The sequence below is a fragment of the Agelaius tricolor genome, unplaced genomic scaffold (genome assembly GCF_023055355.1).
Source record: "Agelaius tricolor isolate 1412-34295 unplaced genomic scaffold, bAgeTri1.0.p SCAF_12, whole genome shotgun sequence".
NCBI classification, from domain to species: Eukaryota; Metazoa; Chordata; class Aves; order Passeriformes; family Icteridae; genus Agelaius; species Agelaius tricolor.
The window spans coordinates 25090542-25113298 of record NW_027269272.1 but is presented as its reverse complement, the minus strand read 5'-3'; the positions used below and the strand labels follow the sequence as shown (position 1 = coordinate 25113298).

At 46.5% G+C, this 22757-nt stretch overlaps 1 protein-coding gene across 1 annotated transcript in view; it reads left to right on the top strand.

The window, feature by feature from the left end:
* The first annotated feature begins 454 nt into the window (after nt 1–454).
* RSRC1 (arginine and serine rich coiled-coil 1) overlaps nt 455–22757 on the top strand; it is a 100306-nt gene continuing 78003 nt past the window's right edge. The window contains exons 1-4 of the mRNA XM_071438245.1: nt 455–554; nt 1005–1049; nt 1408–1601; nt 4482–4601. Coding sequence (XP_071294346.1) covers nt 1414–1601; nt 4482–4601 — 308 coding nt within the window. The 5' untranslated portion in view covers nt 455–554; nt 1005–1049; nt 1408–1413. The remainder of the gene's footprint in view (nt 555–1004; nt 1050–1407; nt 1602–4481; nt 4602–22757) is intronic.

The window sequence follows — 22757 nt, the reverse complement described above, 5'->3', positions numbered from 1 at the left end:
GCCCACGCCGCGCGTGGAGCGCTGCCCTCCGCCCGCGGGGCGGCTCTCGGTGCCACAAACCCCGACCTTCCTTTAACTCTCCGGGACGGAACGAAAACCGCTCCGTGCCGCTGTCACCCGCTGCGGCGGGACACGGGGCGGGCGGGACACGCCGTGGGTCGCCGCGTTGATCGCCGTGTTGGGCACGGTGCGGACAGAGCTCCCTGGGCTCTGCGCCCCCCGTGGGCAGCGGGACCCCCACCCCGGGACCACCCACGCTCCCCCTCCTGCGCGTCACCCGCGGCGTGTCACACACAACCGTGCGCCCGTGGGTCGCCGCGCCGGTCACCGTGTCGGGCACGGTGCGGACAGCGCTCCGTGGGCTCTGCGGCCCCGTGGGCAGCGGGACCCCGGCCCGACCCCCGCCCGTCCCGCGTGGGCGCTCGCCGGCGCGCCGCATCGATGGCTCGGCGCTCGCTGCGGCCGCCTGGCCGCGCTCGGCGGTGGATTGGCGCTGCCTGCCCGCCGCCCCGGAAGGCGCTGGGCTCGAACCGGGGCCGCGGCGGCTCCGCCAGGTACGGGGGACACGGGGGGCACTGCGGGGACACAGGGGGACACAGGGACACGGGACACAGCCGCACCGGTCCCCGAGGGCACGGCAGGGCGGTCGGCGGCCGCTGCAGGGCCGGGTGTGCGCAGCGGCCTCCAGCGCGGGGCACGGCCCCGGCGGAGCCCTCACGGGGAGCCCGGCTGTGCTGGGGATGGCCGGCGTGCGCAGGGCTTGGGCCTTGGGAAGGAGTCCCTGGAGGTGCTGGTGCTGGCGGGGAGCGGCTCTGGGGGATCCCGGTGCTCCCGGGCCTGGCCGCGCTCGGCTCGGCGCTGCCGGGACCTGTCCCGGTGTAGATGCCGTGCCCAGAACGGGCCGCTCTCCAGGACGGTGTTGTTCCCTGGAGCCCCGTGGCTCCCGGCAGTGCTCGGAGGGGTCTCCGTGTCCTTACGGTGAATTTGCCTTTGTTCCGCTGCAGGCGCTCCCCGGTGGATCAGGAGGTGCTGCCCCGGTGACCGGAGGTGTGAGGATGGGCCAGAGTTTGGATGGAGGAATTGAGCGAGTTGGAGCCGTCTGTGCTGGGAAGAGGAGGAGCAGAGAAGGGAGCGGAGCTGGGAAGGGGCTGGAGCCCCAGGAGGGGCTGAGGGAGCTGGGCAGGGGCTCAGCCTGGAGCAAAGGGGGATCAGGGGGACCCTTGTGGCTCTGCACAGCTCCCGACAGGAGGGGACAGCCGGGGGGTCGGGCTGTGCTCCAGGGACCAGGGACAGGAGGAGAGGGAAAGACGTATTTTGATTTTTTTTTTTTTTTTAATATTATGTATACAAACCAAGCCAGGGCAGGCAGCAGCCCTGTCCCAGCTGGGGATGTCTGGTTCTGTGCAGGTCGGAATGGGCCGGCGCTCCTCGGACACGGAGGAGGAGGGCAGGAGCCGGAGGAAGAAGAAGCACCGGCGGCGCTCCTCCTCCAGCAGCTCCTCGGACAGCCGCGCCTACAGCCGCAAAAAGTCGGGCCGGAAATCCAGGTCCAGGTCGCGCTCCCGGGATCTCCCGTCCTGGTCCCATTCCTATGAGAAAAGGTGCATTTGTAGGAGATTTTAGAAAGTCTTTTCGTGTTACAGCGCGAAGCTGGAAGGGTTTGGATCCCACGGGTTGGGATTTTATGGCACAGATTGTTCTGAACCTTAGGAGATGTGAAACTGTTTTCACTTTGTCAAAATAAAACCCCAAACCCACCACCATGACCCGAAATACCCACACCTCCTTCCCCTCCAGGAGAATAGAGCAGGGAATGTGCAGATCCAAAGGGAAATTCTGCTTTAACCCAGGGAAACCCCAGGAGGTAAAATAGCTCTTCCTTTCTTCTGCCAGCAGGGACACCTCCCACTGCCCCAGGTGCTCCAAGCTCATCCAGCCTGGCTTTGGGCACTGCCAGGGATCCAGGGGCAGCCCCAGCTGCTCTGGGAATCCCATCCCAGCCAGGAATTCCCAATTCCCAATCTCCCAGCCATCCCTGCCCCTGGCTCCTGTCCCTCCATCCCTGTCCCCAGTCCCTCTGCAGCTCTCCTGGAGCCCCTTCAGGCCCTGCCAGGGGCTCTGAGCTCTCCCTGGAGCTTCTCCTGTCCAGGTGAGCCCCCCCAGCTCTCCCAGCCTGGCTCCAGAGGGGCTCCAGCCCTGCAGCAGCTCCGTGCTCCATCCTGGCTGTCTCAGTCTGGCTTGTGCTGGTGAATTCCCTGGGAGGAGGAGCTGGAGAACTCTCCTGGTGTCCAGGAGGAAATGCTCCTGCCAGGCCTTTCTGCAGTGGCTGCAGGGTGTGCTGAGGAGGCACCTCGGGGGTTCATTCCCAGCCCTTTCTGCTGCTCCTGCTGGGATCTCCATCCTCCCCAGGGCCAGGGCAGGGTGCCTGGGCTCCTTGGATCCCATTATTGCAGCACAGCTCCAGGGAGCCCAGAGGGGCTGGGGCTGCAGGGGCCCCAGGGCATTCCAGCTGCATCCAGGAATGATCCAGGGCTCTGCCTTTGGGATCCTGCCTCTGCCCCTGGGGCAGCCCAAATGCTCCTGGCGGGTCAGGCCCTGCTCCATGTGGGTTTATCCCTGACCCCCAGGAATCAAAGGCAGCAGTCCCTGGAATTCCTGTCCCTCATCCAGCAGGAACATCACCTTCCCTTTCCAGGAGCAGCCCTGTTCTTCAGCATTAACCTCTCTATCCTGTCCAGCATTCCAGCTCCTGCTGCCCCTCTCCCTCATGCTGGACCATCACTGAGCACATCCTGAATTCCATTCTTCTTTATATTGTATATATGCAATATAATATAATATAATATAATATAATATAATATAATATAATATAATATAATATAATATATTGATAATATGTTATTATCAATATAATATTATATAATATATAATATACAATATAGTATATATTATATAATTAATGCATTATATTAGATACTATAATATATATAATATATTATAGTATATAATATATTGTATAAGATATAATATAAGGTAGCTTAGTATAATATTGTATAATATTGTATAATATAAATTTTGTATTTTAATATTAATCACAAGTAAAGGCCAAAAATAGGGAGGATTGTAATTGTTAATCAATTAACTATTGGGGAGATGGGGAGGAAGTGTTAAGATTTGGATTTTGGGGTTAATATCTTTTCTTTCACCTTTTTCCTTGGTGTGGAAGAATTTATTCTTTAAATAGATAGAACTGGGAGGGAGGGGAAAAGGAAGAGACCCTTTTGAGTCCTGATTGGACTCAGGAGGGAACTACCCTTAAATGAACTCAAATGAAATAAATTAACACTGATTAACTGATTACTACTAATAGTAGTTAAGGTCCCCACCCAATCTTTTTTTTTGCCCAGGATGTGGATTTTGGAGGATCAACTCTTTAGGGTAACAGTGTCCCTCTGTGTGTGAGTTATTTCTTATGGGGGAATAGTGGGATTTGAGGCTTCTGGAGCACCTTGTGAAGCCCCCAAGTCTGTACATGTTTTCTCAGGAGTCCTTGGGGGTTTGTCTGTGGTTTTTTGCGGTGTTTGAGCAGTGCCAGCCTCACCCCTGGCTGTGTTTTTTCACTGAGTTCTGGGGGTTTGGGATTCCAAATCCCAGAAATCAGTGAAAAATCAGAATCCCTGTTCTTTGGGATTTTTGGGCAGTGCCATGCTCAGCCCTGGCTGTGTTTTCTCAGGAGTCCTTGGGGGTTTTTCCCTGTTTTTTGGGAGTTTTGGGAGTAGTGCCAGCCTCACCTTTGGCTGTGTTTTTCAGGAATTGCTTGGGGAGCAGTCTTGTGTTTTCTGAGGAATCCTTGGGGGTTTGTCCCTGGTTTTGGGGTGTTTGGCAGAGCCAGCCTCACCCCTGCTCTATTTTCTCAGGATTCCTTGGGGTTTTTTGGTGTTTTTTGGTTTCTGGCAGTGCCAGGCTCACCCCTGCTCTGTTTTCTCAGGACTCCTTGGGGTTTTTTTGGTGTTTTTTGGTTTCTGGCAGTGCCAGGCTCACCCCAGCTGTGTTTTCTGAGGAATCCTTGGGGTTTTTTTTGTGGTTTTTGGTTTCTGGCAGTGCCAGGCTCACCCCAGCTGTGTTTTCTCAAGACTCCTTGGGGGTTTTTTGGTGGTTCTGGCAGCGCCAGCCTCACCCCTGCTGTGTTTTCTCAGAAATCCTTGGGGTTTTTTGGTGTTTTTGGGTTTCTGGCAGTGCCAGGCTCACCCCAGCTGTGTTTCCTCAGGACTCCTCGGGGTTTTTTGCTGTTTTTGGGGTGTTTTGGCAGTGCCAGGCTCACCCCAGCTGTGTTTCCTCAGGACTCCTTGGGGTTTTTTGGTGTTTTTGGGTTTCTGGCAGTGCCAGGCTCACCCCAGCTCTGTTTCCTCAGGACTCCTCGGGGTTTTTTGCTGTTTCTGGGGTGTTTTGGCAGTGCCAGGCTCACCCCAGCTCTGTTGCAGGCGCAGGCACAGATCCAGCAGCAGCTCTTCCTACGGCTCCAGGAGGAAGCGCAGCCGCTCCCGGGGCAGAGGCAAATCCTACAGATCCCAAAGGTCCAGGTCCAAGAGCAGGACCAGGAGGTAAGGGTCACCCTAGGAAAAAACAACAGTGGTATTTTACTGGAAAAACATCCCTGGAAAATCCTGCCAGAATTACTGGGCTTGGGATGAATGGGAATAATGGCTGCAGGTGATGGCTCAAACCATCACACATCCCTCCCATTCCTCAGCTGGGGTCTCTGCAGTGCTTGCCACACGCTAAATCTTTCAGTTACCCTGGCAGAACAGTTTTGAGGATAAGATATTTATTTTGCATTTGATTCAAGCAAAAAAAACCCCATAAATAGGATCTTTTGGTGTCATACAATTATCTGTAAGTGTCTCATGTTTTTTTTCCCCCTTTGGTTCCTGCTTTCCATAATTCCCACACATAACACTGGCTCCCTGAAGTTCAGAATAAACTGATTTTCTCACCTGTGTTCCTCTTGGAAAAGGATGAGTCTTTAGTTATGCAATCTTTTATTAATATTTAAGGCTGTCTGCAGTGAAAATTTGCATGCATTGGTTTGTGACAAACAAATATTTCACAATTTAAATGTTTAAATCTTAACCAGAAGTTGCAAAAGGTATTTAAAAATATGCTTTTCTTCTTTAATTAAAAGATGCTCAGGTTGTGTTTGTGTGTATTTTTCAATGAAGAGGTTTAACTGAAGTTTATCCTGGCTACCAGGCTTCCATTAGCATTTTCTATTGATTTAAAATTAATTATTGAGTGGATGAGGCAGATCAAAGTTGTTTGGGTCCACATTTAAAATCTTCAGCCAGGTGATTTTGTGTGCCTGCACTAAGAATTTGTTAAACCTTTGGTTCCCATGTCCAAACCAGGAGAGCTGTTGCCTCTAAATGTTGAAAAACTGTTGGAAGATGTGAATATTCCCCTTTCTCTTCTTTGTGCTGTGCCATGACTTGTTCCCAGCTGTTCACTGGAAGAGTTGCTTGGACCCTTTATTGCTGCAGTGCCTTTGTAGTAGAAATTTAATTATTTAGAGTTAGAAATAAATTTAGAAATCAAACTGCATGACCTCTCCTGAAGGAGAGGTATTCTCCTCCTGTGAATATCCACTTTTTTTTTTTTTTGCCAAGAAAATCAGTTTGAACCCACAGAAATGTTGGAAGAATGAGAGGAAAGGGAAGGATTTTTCACATACTCAGTGTTAGGAAGTGTGATAAACTGATTTAAAATATTTTTTATTATAATAAAACAATATATAATAAATTACAGACCTCATTAGCTATGGTTTAATGGTCATACAATAATGTATAATAAATATAAATTGTAGCTCTCACTAGCTGTGGTTTAGTGGTCATCTTTCCAAGGGATTTGATTTTAATCATGGTTACAATATATGGAAATTAGGCACCTAAAAACTTGAAAAACCTGGCTACTGCTAGGAACTATTTGGTGTTAAATAGTTGATGTATCAGATATTTAATGTATCACCTATTTGATGTATTAAATATTTGGTGTAGCAAACATTTCATGTACAGAATGTGCAGCACTAGAGGGATAGGGCTGTACATTCCTTTAAATGCTGGTCCTGTTCACACCCACAGAGGGAAAATATTCCTAAAGAACATTCCAAGTGATCCCACAAGAATCCAAAAGCTCAAAGTTAAACCCAACAGGAGCCATTCCATCCTTTATTGTAATTTTTTCCAAGTCTGCTGTAGTGTGGCACTGAGCAGCTCTGCATTAATCTGATTTTGGAGAGTTAAATCTTGGTTTAGCACAAAGCTGCTACTCCAGGCCTGTGCTTGCCCTGCTTGTCAGTGATGCCAAATAATCCCTTTTCTGTCTCAAAATCACCCAATCCAGGGGCTCAGCAGCTTTCCAAGGAGTTTACGATTCCTCAGGCTGGAAAAGAGATTGTGGAGAAGAGAGGGAATGTGATGGAGGTGTAGAAAAAATAAACCTAAAAATCAAAACGGTGGGAAAAGGTGGTTCAGGGTTGAGGGTTCCCCATCTCTGCCCCACCTGGGGCAGGTGTGACAATGTCCTGGAAAAGTGTTTATAGTGCTGGCATGGAATTCTCATGAATTCCAGCTGTAAATCCGAATTTTTATTTGTTCAGGGTGGCACAACTTATTTTCCTATGGCTTTTCAAGGTAAACCCTGAAGGAACCATTTGTAAATAATACAAAATAATTAATGAAAGGCTCCAGAGGAGCTCAGGCAGCCCTTGTGTTCCTGTGGTGAGGAATTGGTTATCCAGGGGAATATTCCTGGGGATCTGCAGCTTCTGCAGTGCCAGGGAGGGAGGAAAAGCTGCTGCCCACCTGGAGAGGGGAGATCAGCCCTGGTTTGTTCCTCCTACTGCACCCTCAGAGGATTATCCCCTTTAGGAGCCCAGAAAATGCCATTTGTAAGTTTTATTTTATTGATTAGAAGTCAGCCTCTAGAACATTACCTTCCTGTTGGAAGTTCAGGTCTGGTACGTGGTCTCTTTAAATGCCTGGAATTGTTTTTGGTATAAATCATGCAGGTGGCACAGATTCTGTGTCCTGTAACATCTTTTCTCCCCACAATCCTCTTTTAATTTGTTTTTCAAGGTAGTGAAGGTGGTGTTAAAAGTAATGGATTTTCTAATAACTTCTCTAACACAGGTGTTTTATTTGAGCAGGTGATTTACAGATCTCCAGCAGTGCAAAACACTGAGATAGATCAAGTTTTACTTTGAAAAGTTGGGTTTTTATAATGCTATGTGTAAGATATTTTAAATAGGTGTTGTTTGCAACCTAAACTGATTTCTTGTACTTTATTGGAGAAGAAAGCTTGTGCATATTGTGGTTATTTTAATTTAGATGCATTTTTAGGGTGAAAAAAGTGGGACTTCCCAGTATTGCTTGTACTTTTTTTGAGAAGATAAGAAAACTTGTGCATATGATAATTATCCTATTTTAGATGCATTTTTAGAGTAAAAAAAGTGGAGCTTCCTAATAATAGTTTTGTTTTATTTGAGAAGATAAGAAAACTTGTGTGTGTGTGTTGGCTGTTTTATTTTAGATGCAGTTTTTAGGGTGAAAAAAGTGGAGCTTCCCAGTAGCGGTTGTGTTTTATTTGAGAAGATAAGAAAACTTGTGCATATTATAATTATCCTATTTTAGATGCATTTTTAAAGTCAAAAAAGTGGAGCTTCCCAGTAATGCTATAAATTCCGAGCTGTCCTACAGTGAGGGAGTACAATGCAAATACGACTTAATAAGATCACAAACTGAATTTCAGCAGAAACAACCAAGATTTACATTAAATTAGGAATTTTAAAACCGATTTAGTTTGTTTTACTGAGCATTTGCTTAATAACATTTCGCCTCCTCACAATCTTTTTAAAGCCAATAATTCGTCTGCGAAGCGCAGGCACATCCTCCCGTGGAAAAATTGGAAGCAACAGCTCCCTCTCTGCAGCCAGGCATCCAGAGCTGGGAAGGAATATTTCAGCTCCACAGAATTTAATAAATCATCCCATTTCCTAATTTGATCATATTAGATGCTGATGTGGAAGGAGCATTTCAAATAGCAGCTCCTCATTAATATACATCAGGCTGGGGAATAGCAGGGAATACTTATGGAGGGATGTCACAGTTCCTGTTCCTTAGTTTACTAAGTGGAACAGGTTGATGTGATCCTGGGTGTTATTTGTCACTGTCTTGCTAAAATGGTTTGGGTCGAGTTATGGAGTCCAGGAAGACGGGGCTGATAAATCAAAAGTGGATTGAGTGGACAGCAGGCAGTGATTGATACTGTGACAGGATATGAGGAAAGGAATCTTGATAGGAGCATGCCCCATATTGAATATGAGAAGGAAAATGGCCCTGGAGTATGGATATTATTCAAGGAAATGAGAATAATAATATCATCTTGAAATTATTGCTGGGTGAAGATTAGGGGAGTTCTTATTAGAATATTCTGCTGCTGTGGCTCCTGCAGGATTCTGGGCTGGATGGAGCCCTGGGAATACTGGGAGAGTTTCCACTGTGATTGTTCTGCCAGTTAATCACATAGAGAATACTCTGCAGCAGAACTTGCTGCACAAATCTTCTAATTCACGGAGCTTTAAATAGAATTAACCAAAAATGTTGACCTTTATTCCCTGATTTCAGCCAATCCTGGAGCTGCCTGTGAATATGCAAGTTTGCTTTATTGTCTGCCAAATGGCTTTGGCTTCTCCCATTATGTTAAACTGCAAACTGCTGCCTTAAAATATCTTTAATGCACTTCAGCTTCAAAATGGACACAAAACCAGCAAGTGCATCTGTACATGTTGAAGAAGAAAAAAAGATTATATGGGAAGTAATCCTGCCTGGAGAGCTGATCCCTGGCAGCGTGGCTGGAGGAGGTGTTGGATCAGGTTTTCCACCTTGTTTCTTTACCATTGCTCCAGTCTGATTATTCCATGTGCAGGTTATTGCATCCAGGGCAGGGGAGCTGCTGCTCAGGGCTGCCTTTGGCACAGCTTTGGGTTTGGGGATGCAGAAGCAGCTGCCATCATCCCAGCAGTGTGAACTGGAATTAACCTGGGCTCAGCCTGGCAGAGTTCTTTGTGGTTTGCAGTTAATTTGTGCTATTTAAACCCAGAGTCCTCAAGTGCTGTGTGAAAAGAGTCATTAAACAACTGATAGTAAAACCCCACTGATTATGGTTTTTTGGGGTCTTTGAGAGAGTTTCCCTTTTTAATCCCTTCTGAAAAAAATTGCTGTTATGGATTTTATTGAAGGGTTGGTAGTGCACAGTTTGTGAGACTTTTTAAAGATGGCATCACTGAATGCTTTTGTGTTTGTATTACTGGTACCTGCCAGTAAGGAAAAAAGGAAAATAAGGAAAATAATCTCCTTTTTTCCATGCAATTATCTTAGTGTGGGATTGAAGTGCTGGAATCTTTCTACATTAAAACCTGGCCTATCAGGCCTCAGAGCTGATAAGAACTAGTGGATCAAGACACAATTTGTAGTAATTTTGTGTCTGTCTGTCCTGCTCAGCACATGCTGGTGGAGAGCTTTTCATGGATTACAGAGCAGAGGCTTCATTATGGAAACTTCAGGAGGGATTTCCTCAAACAGCATTGGCCTAAGAGGAAAATAAAGCTTTTTAGGAGAGAGGAAATTAAAAGGGATGGATGTTTTGAGTGGACAGCAGATAAATAAAGAGTAAAATTATGATGGAGAGTTTATGGAGGAACAGGAGGATACAGAGGAGAGATTGGTAAAAAAAAAAGAATGGAATTTCTGCAGTGGTGGGCAAAGATCCACTGTAGCTGTGTGGAGTTGGATTGATTGTTAGGGGTGTTGAGGTGTGAATTTCAGGGTGCTGCAGCTGTGGGGTTAAAGCTGGTGGTGTTCCAGGTGAGAGCAGAGGTGGCACTGAGTGCTGGCACAGCTGATGGTGCTGTTCAGGACAGGGACAGGCTGGGGACAGGGGGAGCTCTCTGGGCTGTGTGTGCTGGGAGAGGCAGGACTGGCTCAGAGTGATGGACAGGGACAGGCAGGGCCCTTGTCCTGAGCAGGGCTGGGACACAGCTGGGAAATCCCTCTGGAAAGGCCAAAGGAGGAGTTTTCCAAAGGGAAGCAGACAGGAGTCCTGGCAGAAATCAAGCAGTGCTGTTTAATTAGAACATTGCTTTTGAAATTCCTAGCCATTCCATACTCCTGTAATTTTATTCTTCTCATTAATTCTTAGGATTGCCTAATTTTTTGCCTGGTTGTGGCCACTGGAGTTACCATTCCTTTCAAGTATTGATCTGCAGCTTAGGTTATTTTTCCCCCTGTCCTTGCTCCTCAAGTTATCCCACTCAGGTGCAATTATGTGAGGAATCAGTGTAAATATTACATGTTCCTCTCTCTTTTTACTGCTGGGAAAGTTTTAAGCCTTTGGTCCATTAGCAAATAGATTTAATTAAGATATTGCAGCATTTCTTTCATGAAACTTCAAATAAAAGCTTGGGGCAGGAGAGTGGAATTGGCATTACTGAGTGTGATCCTGCTGATGGTAATGTCAGCTCTTGTTTGGTTTTCTCCCAGTAAATCCAACCCTGCAGTTTTTATTTAGGATCTTGTTGCATTCCAGGTTGCGTCAGCACCAGCCTCTAAAAATACCCTTTTCTTTTGTTGCAATAAGTGGCTTTTTCAAGAGGATTGTGTCCGTATTTCAAGATCAGGTTGTGTCCGTGGCTGCCCAGGAAGGCCCAGAGGTGGAGCAGGGGCAGTGGGGATATCCTGGAGCAGCAGGCACTGCTGAGCTCATTGCCCACCCTTAATTGACCACTTTGGGAAATTAAACTTCACAAGGCAACGCCAAGGGCCCTCCAGTTATCAATAAAGCCACAGAGCTGCAAGTGACAGCTGCTTTGATGCCTTTCATTGGTGTAAAACCAAAAAAAGGAGCCTTTAAAAAGCTCTGAATGCGGAAGTGCTGCTCATTGGGAGCTCAGGCTCAGGTCTGATTGCAGGGAAAGTTGGGTTTTGTGCAGCCCAGGTGTTGGGTACACAAAATATGTTTAAAGCAGAGCTCATCATTGCTCCAGAACCTCTCATTCCTCCCTTTGGAAAAAGGGGTCTTTGCAGGTTGTTGGGATTTTTAGTGCTTCAGTTTTCTGTTTGGAAAAGGAACTCCCCTTAGTGAGGAACTGCCTTTTTGATTTCAGTGTGTCTACATTCTAAACCACTACATATTTTAACTTTTTTTTTTTTAAATTCTCTTTTTCATCTGCTACCAAAGCTCAGGCCATGAAATAGAATCTGTTTTTTCTGTGCTGCAGAGCTCGTGTTTCTCAAGGCAGCCCTGCAAAAGCAGATGTCTTGAGGATGCCCTGGTAATCCAAGACCCTCTTGGCTCTGTAAATTGTTGCTTTTCCAGGGTTCGTTTCTAGGAGTGATTTTCCCCACTGTGAAACACAAAACAGTAGAATTTAGTAGTAAAAATTGACTCTTTATTCCCATCTTTCACTCTTTCTAATTCTGATAATGCATGGCAGGAGCAGAATCTGGTTAAAATGATGAAGACAAAAAAAGTGGATTTCTGCCAAAAAAGCGATATGGAGAGGTTATGTTTGGTGTGGAGTGATAGAGCAAGGGGAAATGAGTTCCCACTGCCAGAGGGCAGGGCTGGATGGGATTTTGGGAAGGAATTGTTCCCTGGAGGGTGGGAAGGGCTGGGATGGGATTCCCAGAGCAGCTGGGGCTGCCCCTGGATCCCTGGCAGTGCCCAAGGCCAGGTTGGACACTGGGGCAGTGGGAGGTGTCCCTGCCGTGGATGTGGATGAGCTTTAGGGTCCCTCCCAACCCAGAGCATGCCCTGGTTGTCTATAAACCAGCATCCATGCCCTGGAATCCTTTGCTGTCAGTTTTTGTGGGATTGCAGGCATTGCTCCTTACAGGACGTGGCTGTGTGGGCAGGGCAGTCACTGCTGCAGGCAGCCTTTGGGGACCTTTGTATCAAACCTTATCCCATAAAACTCCATTTTCCTGTGGGGTCCAGGTTGGGCCATTCCCCAGGTGTGCTCTGGGAGTGAGTCCATGATTAATCTGATGAAAACTCTGCTACCCTGCCGCTCCTGGCTGTCCTTTCATCCTTTGTGCTGCCTCTCCTCCCACATCTGAGCTCCTGAGCTTTTACATTTTACCAGTTTCCAATGCTGGGTCTCCCAAAAATTCCAGAGCAAGCTGTAGAGCTGATGATTCATCTGCTCCTGGTGCAGCTTTATTGGCCTCAGGCCCCAGCCCTGGCAGAGCCATGGCAAAGCTGCACCTGACTTCAGTGATTCCAGTTATCCCAAGCTGGGGTGTTCTAGGGAGAAAAGGTTCCCAAAAGAAATGGGATAATTGCAGGCATGTGCAGAGCTTTTGTCCTTCTGCTGTTAAACTAGAGTGTGAGCAATTTTCTGAACAAAATATTGAATGTAAAATGTGTGGTGAGGGTAATAAAAAGATGGGAAAACTCGGATTTGTTTTTGCATAGTGTAACTGAAGGCAGGGGTATCAGATATATAATGTACATTTAAAAAACTGAAAGCTAGAAAAAGATGGGAATTTAGTATCTCTACCATAATTGTAACTGTAACTAAAATATTTTGATTGTACTCTTGTAGAATTTTATTTTGAGTCAGAATTTTCTGCAAAATTCTTACATGCAAAGCCCCAAAATCCTGGGAAATGTTTCAATGGGGGATTTCCTTATCCATAGGCATTGTTGTAAGATATTCTCCAGTTGTGTTTTTTATTGGATCATATCCATATCTCTTAGGAAGGCAACCTCTCAATGAATTTAAAGGGTCAGGTCATGCTCAGCTCAAAAAACTGATGTAAATTCTGGTTGTAATTCTGTGCCATGGATTTAGATCCTAGAAATGAAGGCAAGGCCAGCAGTATGGGTTTATTATTTGTAATTCTGTATAAACTCTTAGGTATCTGTTTTTCTTCCATGGTTTTGGGTTCTCCTCTATGGAAACATGCAGGGATAAATTGAATTGTGATAGAATTTAAATTAATCTGTGGCACAGCACTGGAAATCTGTTTCCAGTCTATATCAAAAAGAGATGCTAAAAGTTTTCCTGTTAAAGCTCTGAGCTTCTTGGTTGGAGAATGTGTGAAAAAAAAAAAGCAAAGCCTTTTCCTATTTTTCTCCTATATAGTCTTCTTGAAGTTCTTCCAAATTAGATTTTAAATGCCAATTAGGAGGTTGAATATACTAAAATAAAAGCAAATACAACCAAAATGGCCTCACCTTATGGCTAGTTAGGCTTTTTCTCTCAAAAGCAGAACCTTTGCTCTGAGCATGGCTTTGAGAAAGATATTCAGCTTAATGAACACATTAATTAGAACCATAACTATTTATAAGATAATTAGAAACGAAGCACGGTAAACTGGGCTTTTCCTGCAATTAATGGAGGATTAATTACTGGAGGTAATGAAGTGGATTTTTAAATGCATTAAGGTGAAGTACAGAGATGTGCAAGGCTTTGTGATAGTTGCATAATTATTCCAGGCTGTTTGAGCAGAGCTCCTATGAGCTCGCTAATAAGCATCATTGCATCATTATGTATGCACTTAAAAAGACTTACCACCAAAATGACTGCCTAATTATTTCTAATTGGCAGGACTCTGTGTAGTCATTGAGCTGTTTGTAGCCATTTTAAGGTTCATTTAACTATCCTTGGGGCCATGTGATAGATGGAAAAAAGCTCCTGCTCCGCGCTGGCCTTGGCTGCCGCCGTTAATCAGTTTTGGTGGGCTCCAGTTTGAAATGCATTTGCTCCTGCAGAGGTCAAAACCTGAAGTAGTCCAAGCAAAGTTTGGCTTTTTGAAGCCACTTGACTGTATTCATTAGCAATTAGTAAAATAATTGTGTCTGTGGCTGTGTTTGGATTTCTGTGGGGCCGGGTGTGCTTTCATCGCCGGCCCTTCTCACGGCACATCAGCTTCCCAGGAATCCAAACCTTCTTCCCAGAGCCCCTTCAGTGCTGTGCCATATGTTCAGCTGCAGCACCTTGCTTCAGTCGTTTGTTCCCTGATCCAGCTCCCAGCGTTTCACCGGCAGCAGCTCCTGGTGGAAGTTTGTGCCCTGGGACAACGCTGGGAATCTCCGAGGAACCAGGGCTGAGCCCTGGGAGGGGCAGCCAGGAGCAGGCAAACCCTGCTGTTCCCCAGGGTTTGGGGCTCTGGGGCATCCATTCCCCAGCTGCTGACAGCTCTGATCCCCAAGGACATCTCCCAGCAGCAGGAATAATCCCAGCTGTGTGTTGGGTCAGTGCAGGCAGCAGTGATTCCATTGGAAATGTTGTGACTTGAAAACCTCTCCTGTTTGGAGAGGCTGGAATCAGTCTGGAGGGGCTTGATCTGCCCAGCTCTGTGGGGCTGAACGTGAGATCCCGTGAGGAGAGTGCCTGGGGAGGTGCTGGGTGTAATCACAACCATCTGCAGGGCACTGTGAGCTACAGGAGCCACTCGTGCAGCTCGGGGGGCACTGGCAGCAAACTGCAGCCTGAGAAAGGAAAGGTCAGCAGTGCCATTGGGCCACAAAAAATGGGCTTTGGGGAATTCAATATTAATGCAGAACCCAAACAATTATTGTGGTTCAAGTGTAAGGTTGATTAAAAAGAGCTATGAATTAGAAAACAAACAAAATGTCATTTAGTCATGAGATATTGGTTCAAATCACAGATATTTGTTCAAATCACAGATAAAGGATTAAAGCAAGTGAATTGTTGCAGTGTAAATGAAAATAAAAACAAATCCTTAAGGAAAACTGCAGAATTGTTTCAATTTTTTAGAAACTGGTTTAATTGTGAGACTTCTCTAAGGGTAATATTTTGATTACTCTGTAAGCAAATATTCAATACAGAAAAATGATGTAAAATACAAATAGCCTTTCTTATTCATTAGGCATTTTATTTTATGGAGTCCCATCAAATATGTGGTCATGGAAATTGCTCAGTAGATTATCAGAACTAGGAAATGCATTTTAGAGTGAAACTACAGCTTCCAATTACATCCATATAATATGGAAAATGGGAAATTAAATTAGAATTTCAGTGAAAATGGTACCCACTTCCTCAGAGGGTGATGGTGGGAGAATGGGGTGTTCCTCATTCCCCTGAAAGGAATGTTGGAAACATGGATGTTGTGGGTGAGGCAGCAGGAAAAAGCCAGAGCTGGAGCATTCTGGTGGCTCTAAAATACCTGAATTCTGGGGTGTTCCCTCACTTCAGCCACATGGAAAGGTGAAATTCTCTGAATAATCCACTGAAGCTTTGGCCTTGCTCAGAGCATCGCTCCTGGTGAGTGCAGCTGGAGGTTGGGCAGCAAAGCCACGGGGTCTGTGCTGCCCCAGCTCTGGGCTTGAAGGATTGTTGGGGTGGTTCCAGCTCACCCCCAGTGACCCTCAGGTGATGGGGATGGGAAGGGCTGGGTGGGATGCAGCTCTTTGCCCTCTGCAGCATCCAGGAGTGTCCAGAACAGAAATGCCCGAGATTGGGAGCTTGGTCAGCAGCAAGGGAGGAAAAAGCTGGAGAAACATGAAAAATACATCAGTAAAAAACCCCAAAATACACAGCAGTAACAGCTGGGGACACCCAGTGAGTCCCAGAGGGGTGTCAGACACGTTTCCCTTGGTTAGTACATTGGTAACACAATACAAGTTACACTTTTCAGTTCTAAAATCCCATTCTATTCCTGTTCCCTCCCCTCCAACACCCCAGGATGCTGTTAATGGTGTTAATGAACACCTTGGTGGTGTGAATCTTCCCAGAGCTGTGGGGACAGAATTGTGCAAGGTTTTGAGTGACGCAACAGGTACTGGTTTGTTTTTGGAATTTATTTTTGGAATTCTTCAGCTGTCTGGTTTGGGTAATACTCTCAGTGATGGAAAGAATTCATTTTTCATTTTAATTCTTGCCTTGAGGTCTGGAAATGCAGGTGAGTGTGGTCCATAAGAGCTGCTGCAGAGTCAGGAACCTGTCACTCTTTTCTGGGTGAGCTGTGGCTTTGTGAGTTTCTTTTGTGTTTTAAACAAAAAGCAGAGCTTGGAAGAAAGTTCCATGAGACCCTTTTTTTAACAAAACCTAGCTATGAAGAAATCACATCATAATTCACCTTTATTCCCCATTTAAATTAGCACTGACACCAACCAGTTTGTGCTCAGCATCATCAGCTGATCAGAACAGTCAGAACACATTTGAAATATAATTATTAAGTTCTTCTTGCTTTGTGGTTTTTTTTTTTTTTTTTTAACAATCTAGATTTTGTTGTTTCTTTCTTTCTGGTGTGATTTATTTGACAATATTTTATGTAACTATTACACATTCCATGAGGAAAACACTAATTTTTAGACTAGTAAATGAAATACTGAGAATTTTCTTCCCTGGAGTTTTTAATTAGCCATAAGAATCGGGCTTTGGGAGGGACAGGACAGGGTTAGAGGTGGTAACTCCCAGAAAAGGAGATTTTGGGGCTGACAAAGGTGGCAGCTCCGTGCTCTTCAGCAGTCTGCAGGAGTGGAGCTGTTCAGTTTTCATCCAGGGGAATACTGGAAACAGCCCCTGCCTTCCTCTGCCTGCTCTGTGTTTGTTACATGCAAAATATTCAAAGGGAGATGCATCCAACTTGCATGGAAATCAGGGAATTACCCCTGTGTTTATGGAGTGTGCACTGGAAAATGGACACAAAATACCCAAACTCTTTATGCTGTTATGTTGTCCCTCCCCAGGATTTTGAGTGCATGGTGTGAAGTATTTTTCTAAAACCTTTTCATGACTTAATTTTTTGGAGTCCAGTTATAGCAATTTTCATTAAAAATGTTAAGTTTATTTTGTTTTTATTTTGGGAAAAGGAGGTATTCTAAAAACCTTTCTGTGTTCTTCATAAACACGTGGTGGTAAAAAGTACAGGTGGAATACCTTAAATTTTTTTACGTCTCATAAAATTTAAACCTCAGCCTGTCTGGTTATCACTGAATTAAAGAAAAAAATTGCCTTTTTTAAAAGCTGTGAGCACAGAGAATGGGTTCATTTGTTTTACTCAGGAAAAGGCAGAGACACAGCTTTTCATCCAGGTGTTATCATTTGTGTTGCTTGTGGTTATTATGAATCCAGTCAGTCTCAATATTCTGTCTTCCAAATTAGGTATTTATTTCTAGGAAATGCCTTAATCCTGTCTTTGGGCAGATTTTTTCTTTGCCTTTTAAATGGTGTTGCAGTGTTGAAGAATGAGGAATATTCAGGTTTTTTTCCCCTGTTGTTTCGATTTTGGCTCTGTGCTGGTGGCACTTTGAGATCTCAGTTGCCAGTGCTGGTGCTGCATGACCTAAATTGGGATTTTTTGGGGTTTTTTGCAGTTTCTGAGAGCAGGTGGTGTCCTGGTGTGTAAGCTGATTTCAAATATCTGTTTAGGTCATTCCCTTCAGCTGTCTAATATCAATTTGGGGATGTAAGGACACACAGATATTACAGAGTCCTTAAGCTCAGCCCATCACTGGGGCCTCAGTCTTGGAGGTTTTATGATCCCAAAACCTGAACTATTGGGCTTGTCCCAGTCAGACAGAGGAGCAGTGTTTACCTGTAATTAATCTGAGGCACAGGGGAAGTGGAAAATCTCAACCTGAAAATCTCTCCTGTCTGTCCCTTAACATTTTACCATCATATCAGAGGTGTTGTCAAATTTACAACAAATAATTGCCTGGCTGGTGATTCCATCTGGAGAATGAATTGGAGCCTTTTCCATGCTCTGGGATCCATCCAGGGCAGATGCAGAGGCACTAATGCCTGCACAGGCAGGGAGGGATAATCTGGGCTGTTTGTCCACAGTCCTGCAGGAAAGCTGCACCTTTGTTTTGTCAAATGGATTCCAGCTGCTTGGAGAAGGGAGTAACTCCACGTGCTTGTAAGAATTAATTACAGGGGCTGATGGATCTGCTTGCTAATAGAATGTGGGGCTCGTTTGTTCCTGTGGAATTCAAGTTTTTCCCTTTTTTTTGGAGAAAATATAAAATGTCTTTCCTCCAGGATTGCAGCATTTAAGTTTTCATTCAGCTCATTTTTTCCTGGTTGCTTTTCCTCAGCCTAAGCAGGGGCAGTTCTGGGATTTGCTTGGGAGAGGAAGGAATTTCCTTGCTGGTATCTTTGTGTGGCAAATAAGGAACTGTTGTGTTTTGCCTCACCTCGTGCTTTAAACTTTTTGTATGTCCAGAAGACAAGTTGGGTGTTCTCAACTCAAAGGAGCCTTTTTCTGTGTTTTGTTTCCAGATGATTGGAGTAATGTCAACATTATCTTATCAACATTAACTTTGGTTTCATATGGAAGCTTTTATCTAATGTACCTGCAGCTGGGTATTGCACCCTTTTGGTTTTTTTTAGGTGTATGTGGGGTTTTTGCCCTTGAATTCCAAGACTGCTTTGAATGAGAGAGGACAAGGAATGGGAGAGACTTTTGGCTGTTTATTTAATAGGACAATGTGCCAGTTTCTGTATTAACTTTGGTTTCTTTATTATTTTATTCCCTAAAAGTTATTAGAATTAGATTCCAGATTTTTCTGCTCAGTCATGACATGGCTACAGGAATACAGGCTTAGAACAAAGTCCTGCTTTGGGACACACTCTGAGAAGAGGTGAGGGAAATTGATGTCAGGGAAAACCAGATGGGTTATCTGATAATCTTAATTTGAAGCTGAATTTTAGGAAGGAGTCTTTAAGCAGATTGACAAGAGAAATAAATGGTGCATCTCCCTTCCATCCATGGGTTGCAGGCAGGGAAGTGTCCCTGGATCCCAGGGATGTGCAGGGAGGTGTCCCTGGATCCCAGGATGGATGTGCAGGGAGGTGTCCCTGGATCCCAGGGATGGATGTGCAGGGAGGTGTCCCTGGATCCCAGGGATGGATGTGCAGGGAGGTGTCCCTGGATCCCAGGGATGGGTGTGCAGGGAGGTGTCCCTGGATCCCAGGGATGTGCAGGGAGGTGTCCCTGGATCCCAGGGATGGGTGTGCAGGGAGGTGTCCCTGGATGCCAGGGATGGATGTGCAGGGAGGTGTCCCTGGATCCCAGGGATGTGCAGGGAGGTGTCCCTGGATGCCAGGGATGGATGTGCAGGGAGGTGTCCCTGGATGCCAGGGATGGATGTGCAGGGAGGTGTCCCTGGATCCCAGGGATGTGCAGGGAGGTGTCCCTGGATCCCAGGGATGTGCAGGGAGGTGTCCCTGGATCCCAGGGATGGATGTGCAGGGAGGTGTCCCTGGATGCCAGGATGGATGTGCAGGGAGGTGTCCCTGGATGCCAGGGATGGATGTGCAGGGAGGTGTCCCTGGATGCCAGGGATGGATGTGCAGGGAGGTGTCCCTGGATGCCAGGGATGTGCAGGGAGGTGTCCCTGGATGCCAGGGATGGATGTGCAGGGAGGTGTCCCTGGATCCCAGGATGGATGTGCAGGGAGGTGTCCCTGGATGCCAGGGATGGATGTGCAGGGAGGTGTCCCTGGATCCCAGGGATGTGCAGGGAGGTGTCCCTGGATGCCAGGGATGGATGTGCAGGGAGGTGTCCCTGGATCCCAGGGATGGATGTGCAGGGAGGTGTCCCTGGATGCCAGGGATGGATGTGCAGGGAGGTGTCCCTGGATCCCAGGGATGTGCAGGGAGGTGTCCCTGGATGCCAGGGATGGATGTGCAGGGAGGTGTCCCTGGATGCCAGGGATGGATGTGCAGGGAGGTGTCCCTGGGTCCCAGGGATGGATGTGCAGGGAGGTGTCCCTGGATGCCAGGGATGGATGTGCAGGGAGGTGTCCCTGGATGCCAGGATGGATGTGCAGGGAGGTGTCCCTGGATGCCAGGGATGGATGTGCAGGGAGGTGTCCCTGGATCCCAGGGATGTGCAGGGAGGTGTCCCTGGATGCCAGGGATGGATGTGCAGGGAGGTGTCCCTGGATCCCAGGGATGGATGTGCAGGGAGGTGTCCCTGGATCCCAGGGATGTGCAGGGAGGTGTCCCTGGATCCCAGGATGGATGTGCAGGGAGGTGTCCCTGGATGCCAGGGATGGATGTGCAGGGAGGTGTCCCTGGATCCCAGGGATGGATGTGCAGGGAGGTGTCCCTGGATGCCAGGGATGGATGTGCAGGGAGGTGTCCCTGGATGCCAGGGATGGATGTGCAGGGAGGTGTCCCTGGATGCCAGGATGGATGTGCAGGGAGGTGTCCCTGGATGCCAGGGATGGATGTGCAGGGAGGTGTCCCTGGATCCCGGGGATGGATGTGCAGGGAGGTGTCCCTGGATCCCAGGATGGATGTGCAGGGAGGTGTCCCTGGATGCCAGGATGGATGTGCAGGGAGGTGTCCCTGGATGCCAGGGATGGATGTGCAGGGAGGTGTCCCTGGATCCCAGGATGGATGTGCAGGGAGGTATCCCTGGATGCCAGGGATGGATGTGCAGGGAGGTGTCCCTGGATCCCGGGGATGGATGTGCAGGGAGGTGTCCCTGGATCCCAGGATGGATGTGCAGGGAGGTGTCCCTGGATGCCAGGATGGATGTGCAGGGAGGTGTCCCTGGATGCCAGGGATGGATGTGCAGGGAGGTGTCCCTGGATCCCAGGATGGATGTGCAGGGAGGTGTCCCTGGATCCCAGGGATGTGCAGGGAGGTGTCCCTGGATCCCAGGGATGTGCAGGGAGGTGTCCCTGGATGCCAGGATGGATGTGCAGGGAGGTGTCCCTGGATCCCAGGATGGATGTGCAGGGAGGTATCCCTGGATCCCAGGGATGTGCAGGGAGGTGTCCCTGGATGCCAGGGATGGAGGTTCTGGCACAGCACTGTGGCCCCAAGGCTCATTTAGGGAGCTCCATGTGTTTGGGGTTGTTCTCCTCCTCCCAGCTGATCTCCTGTGGGTTTTCCAGCACCTCACTGATGTCCAGGACATGCTGGATGTCCTTCCCAAGGACTCCTTAGGATAACCAAGGCTTTGTGGCAGAGGAGGCACCTTCATCCCCCTTGGAATCCAGAGCAGGAGGTTCTCCAGGAGTCTGGAGAACTCGAGGTGTGCCAAACCAGCTGCTGTAGAATTCCAGCAGTGTCCCATCCCTGGGTCCTTCTCTCCATCTGCATCCCTGTCCTCTCCACGCTGCCTTGCTGTGTTTTTCAAAATGACACTTGTGGGAATTTTACCTCTACCAATGTTTGATCATGTAGTTACCATGATTTAGAAGTGCAGAGTTGCTGGGCTGAGTTGGTGCTGGTGTTTGGTGAATGCATTTCCCCAGCTCTGCATTTGGCATAATTTGCCACACAAAGATACCAGCAAGGAAATTCCTTCCTCTCCCAGCCAAACCCCAGAACTGTCACTGCTTAGGCTGAGAAAAAGGCAAGCAGGAAGAAATGGGCTGAGTGAAAGTTTAAATGATGCAATCCTGGAGGAAAGACATTTTACATCATCTCCAAAAAAGCTCATGGTTGTCCCAGTTCTTGTTTTTATTTCTTCCTGCTTTTCTCTGGCACTGTGGGATGATACTTTTTAAAATCTTAAATATTCCCTTATTCTGAAATATGTTTTGTCACTTTCCAACTCTCAGACTGCTGGTTTGGAGCAACTTTGTCCTCTTAGCATCAGTCTCATTTCAGGTTGAAACTCTGACTCTGCTGCTGCCTACTTTTGTTATCACTCACCTTATATTGAACAGTCAATTTTTAAAAATTACTATTATCATACATATTATCTATATTTAACCTCCTCAAAGCCATGCACTTTAAAATTGCAAGCTAATAATGACCTGCAATGTTTATAGAGGCAGCTACATTTGTATTACATATACATCTTTAATAATTTCTGCAGTCTGAATGACTGCAATTGATACCTGAAATTATTTTACCTTTCCAGCAACTTGTACCGTGATTTTTTTTTTTCCTGGTGGTGAAGTTGAGTTAAACAAGGAACTTTCTCTTAATATGCTTTGAAAGAGAACATGGCATTTTGCTGCAATGACTTGTGTGTTTGCACTCTGGCTTTATTAGCAGTCTGAGCAGCCAGCCTTGATGCAGCGCAGTTGTTCCATTGTTCAGCCCTTGGATTTATGGCTGAAGTATTAAAGAGATGTGAATTTGTTGGCTTTTGTTTGTGGCCATTGAGCTAAAACTCATCTAATAAGGCTTGTGTCAGGTGAGAGATGCTGAGAAGAATTCCAGGGGAGAAGTTGACATCTCAGCACCCTTCTTTGGAGTGGGGGGTGCTGTTTGCCAAGAAAACAGGTTATTTTTGCAAAAACTGATCTTTCCTGGAAGAGCTCAAAGAGAAGAAAACAAACCTTGTCTTGGTTTTGGGCTCCAATTCCTCCTTCCATTTAAAAAAAGTCTCTCTTTTGCAGTTGTAACCTTTTGAAGAGATTAGATTGGACCTCTAAGATAGAGTTCAGTGCTTTAGTGCAATATAATTGGGGAAATACTAAACGCCACTGACCTCATTTCCTTTAGAACAATGAGAATTAATAGTTGCACGTTTTATTAGGCTGATATTCCAGATGTAGTGTACATTTAATTAAGTGTAGTTTCCTTTTGGTTATGGTATGTGGCTCTGCTTTTTGTCGCAAATTCTTTCTAGTTTTACAGTTTTCCACATGTTTTCTTTCACCATTTATGATTTTTTCAAAGCGGGGCTATAAGGATTTAAATCACTTTAGCATGCAGCAAAACAGTTCCCATTCAAACAATAAACGCCATTTTAAAA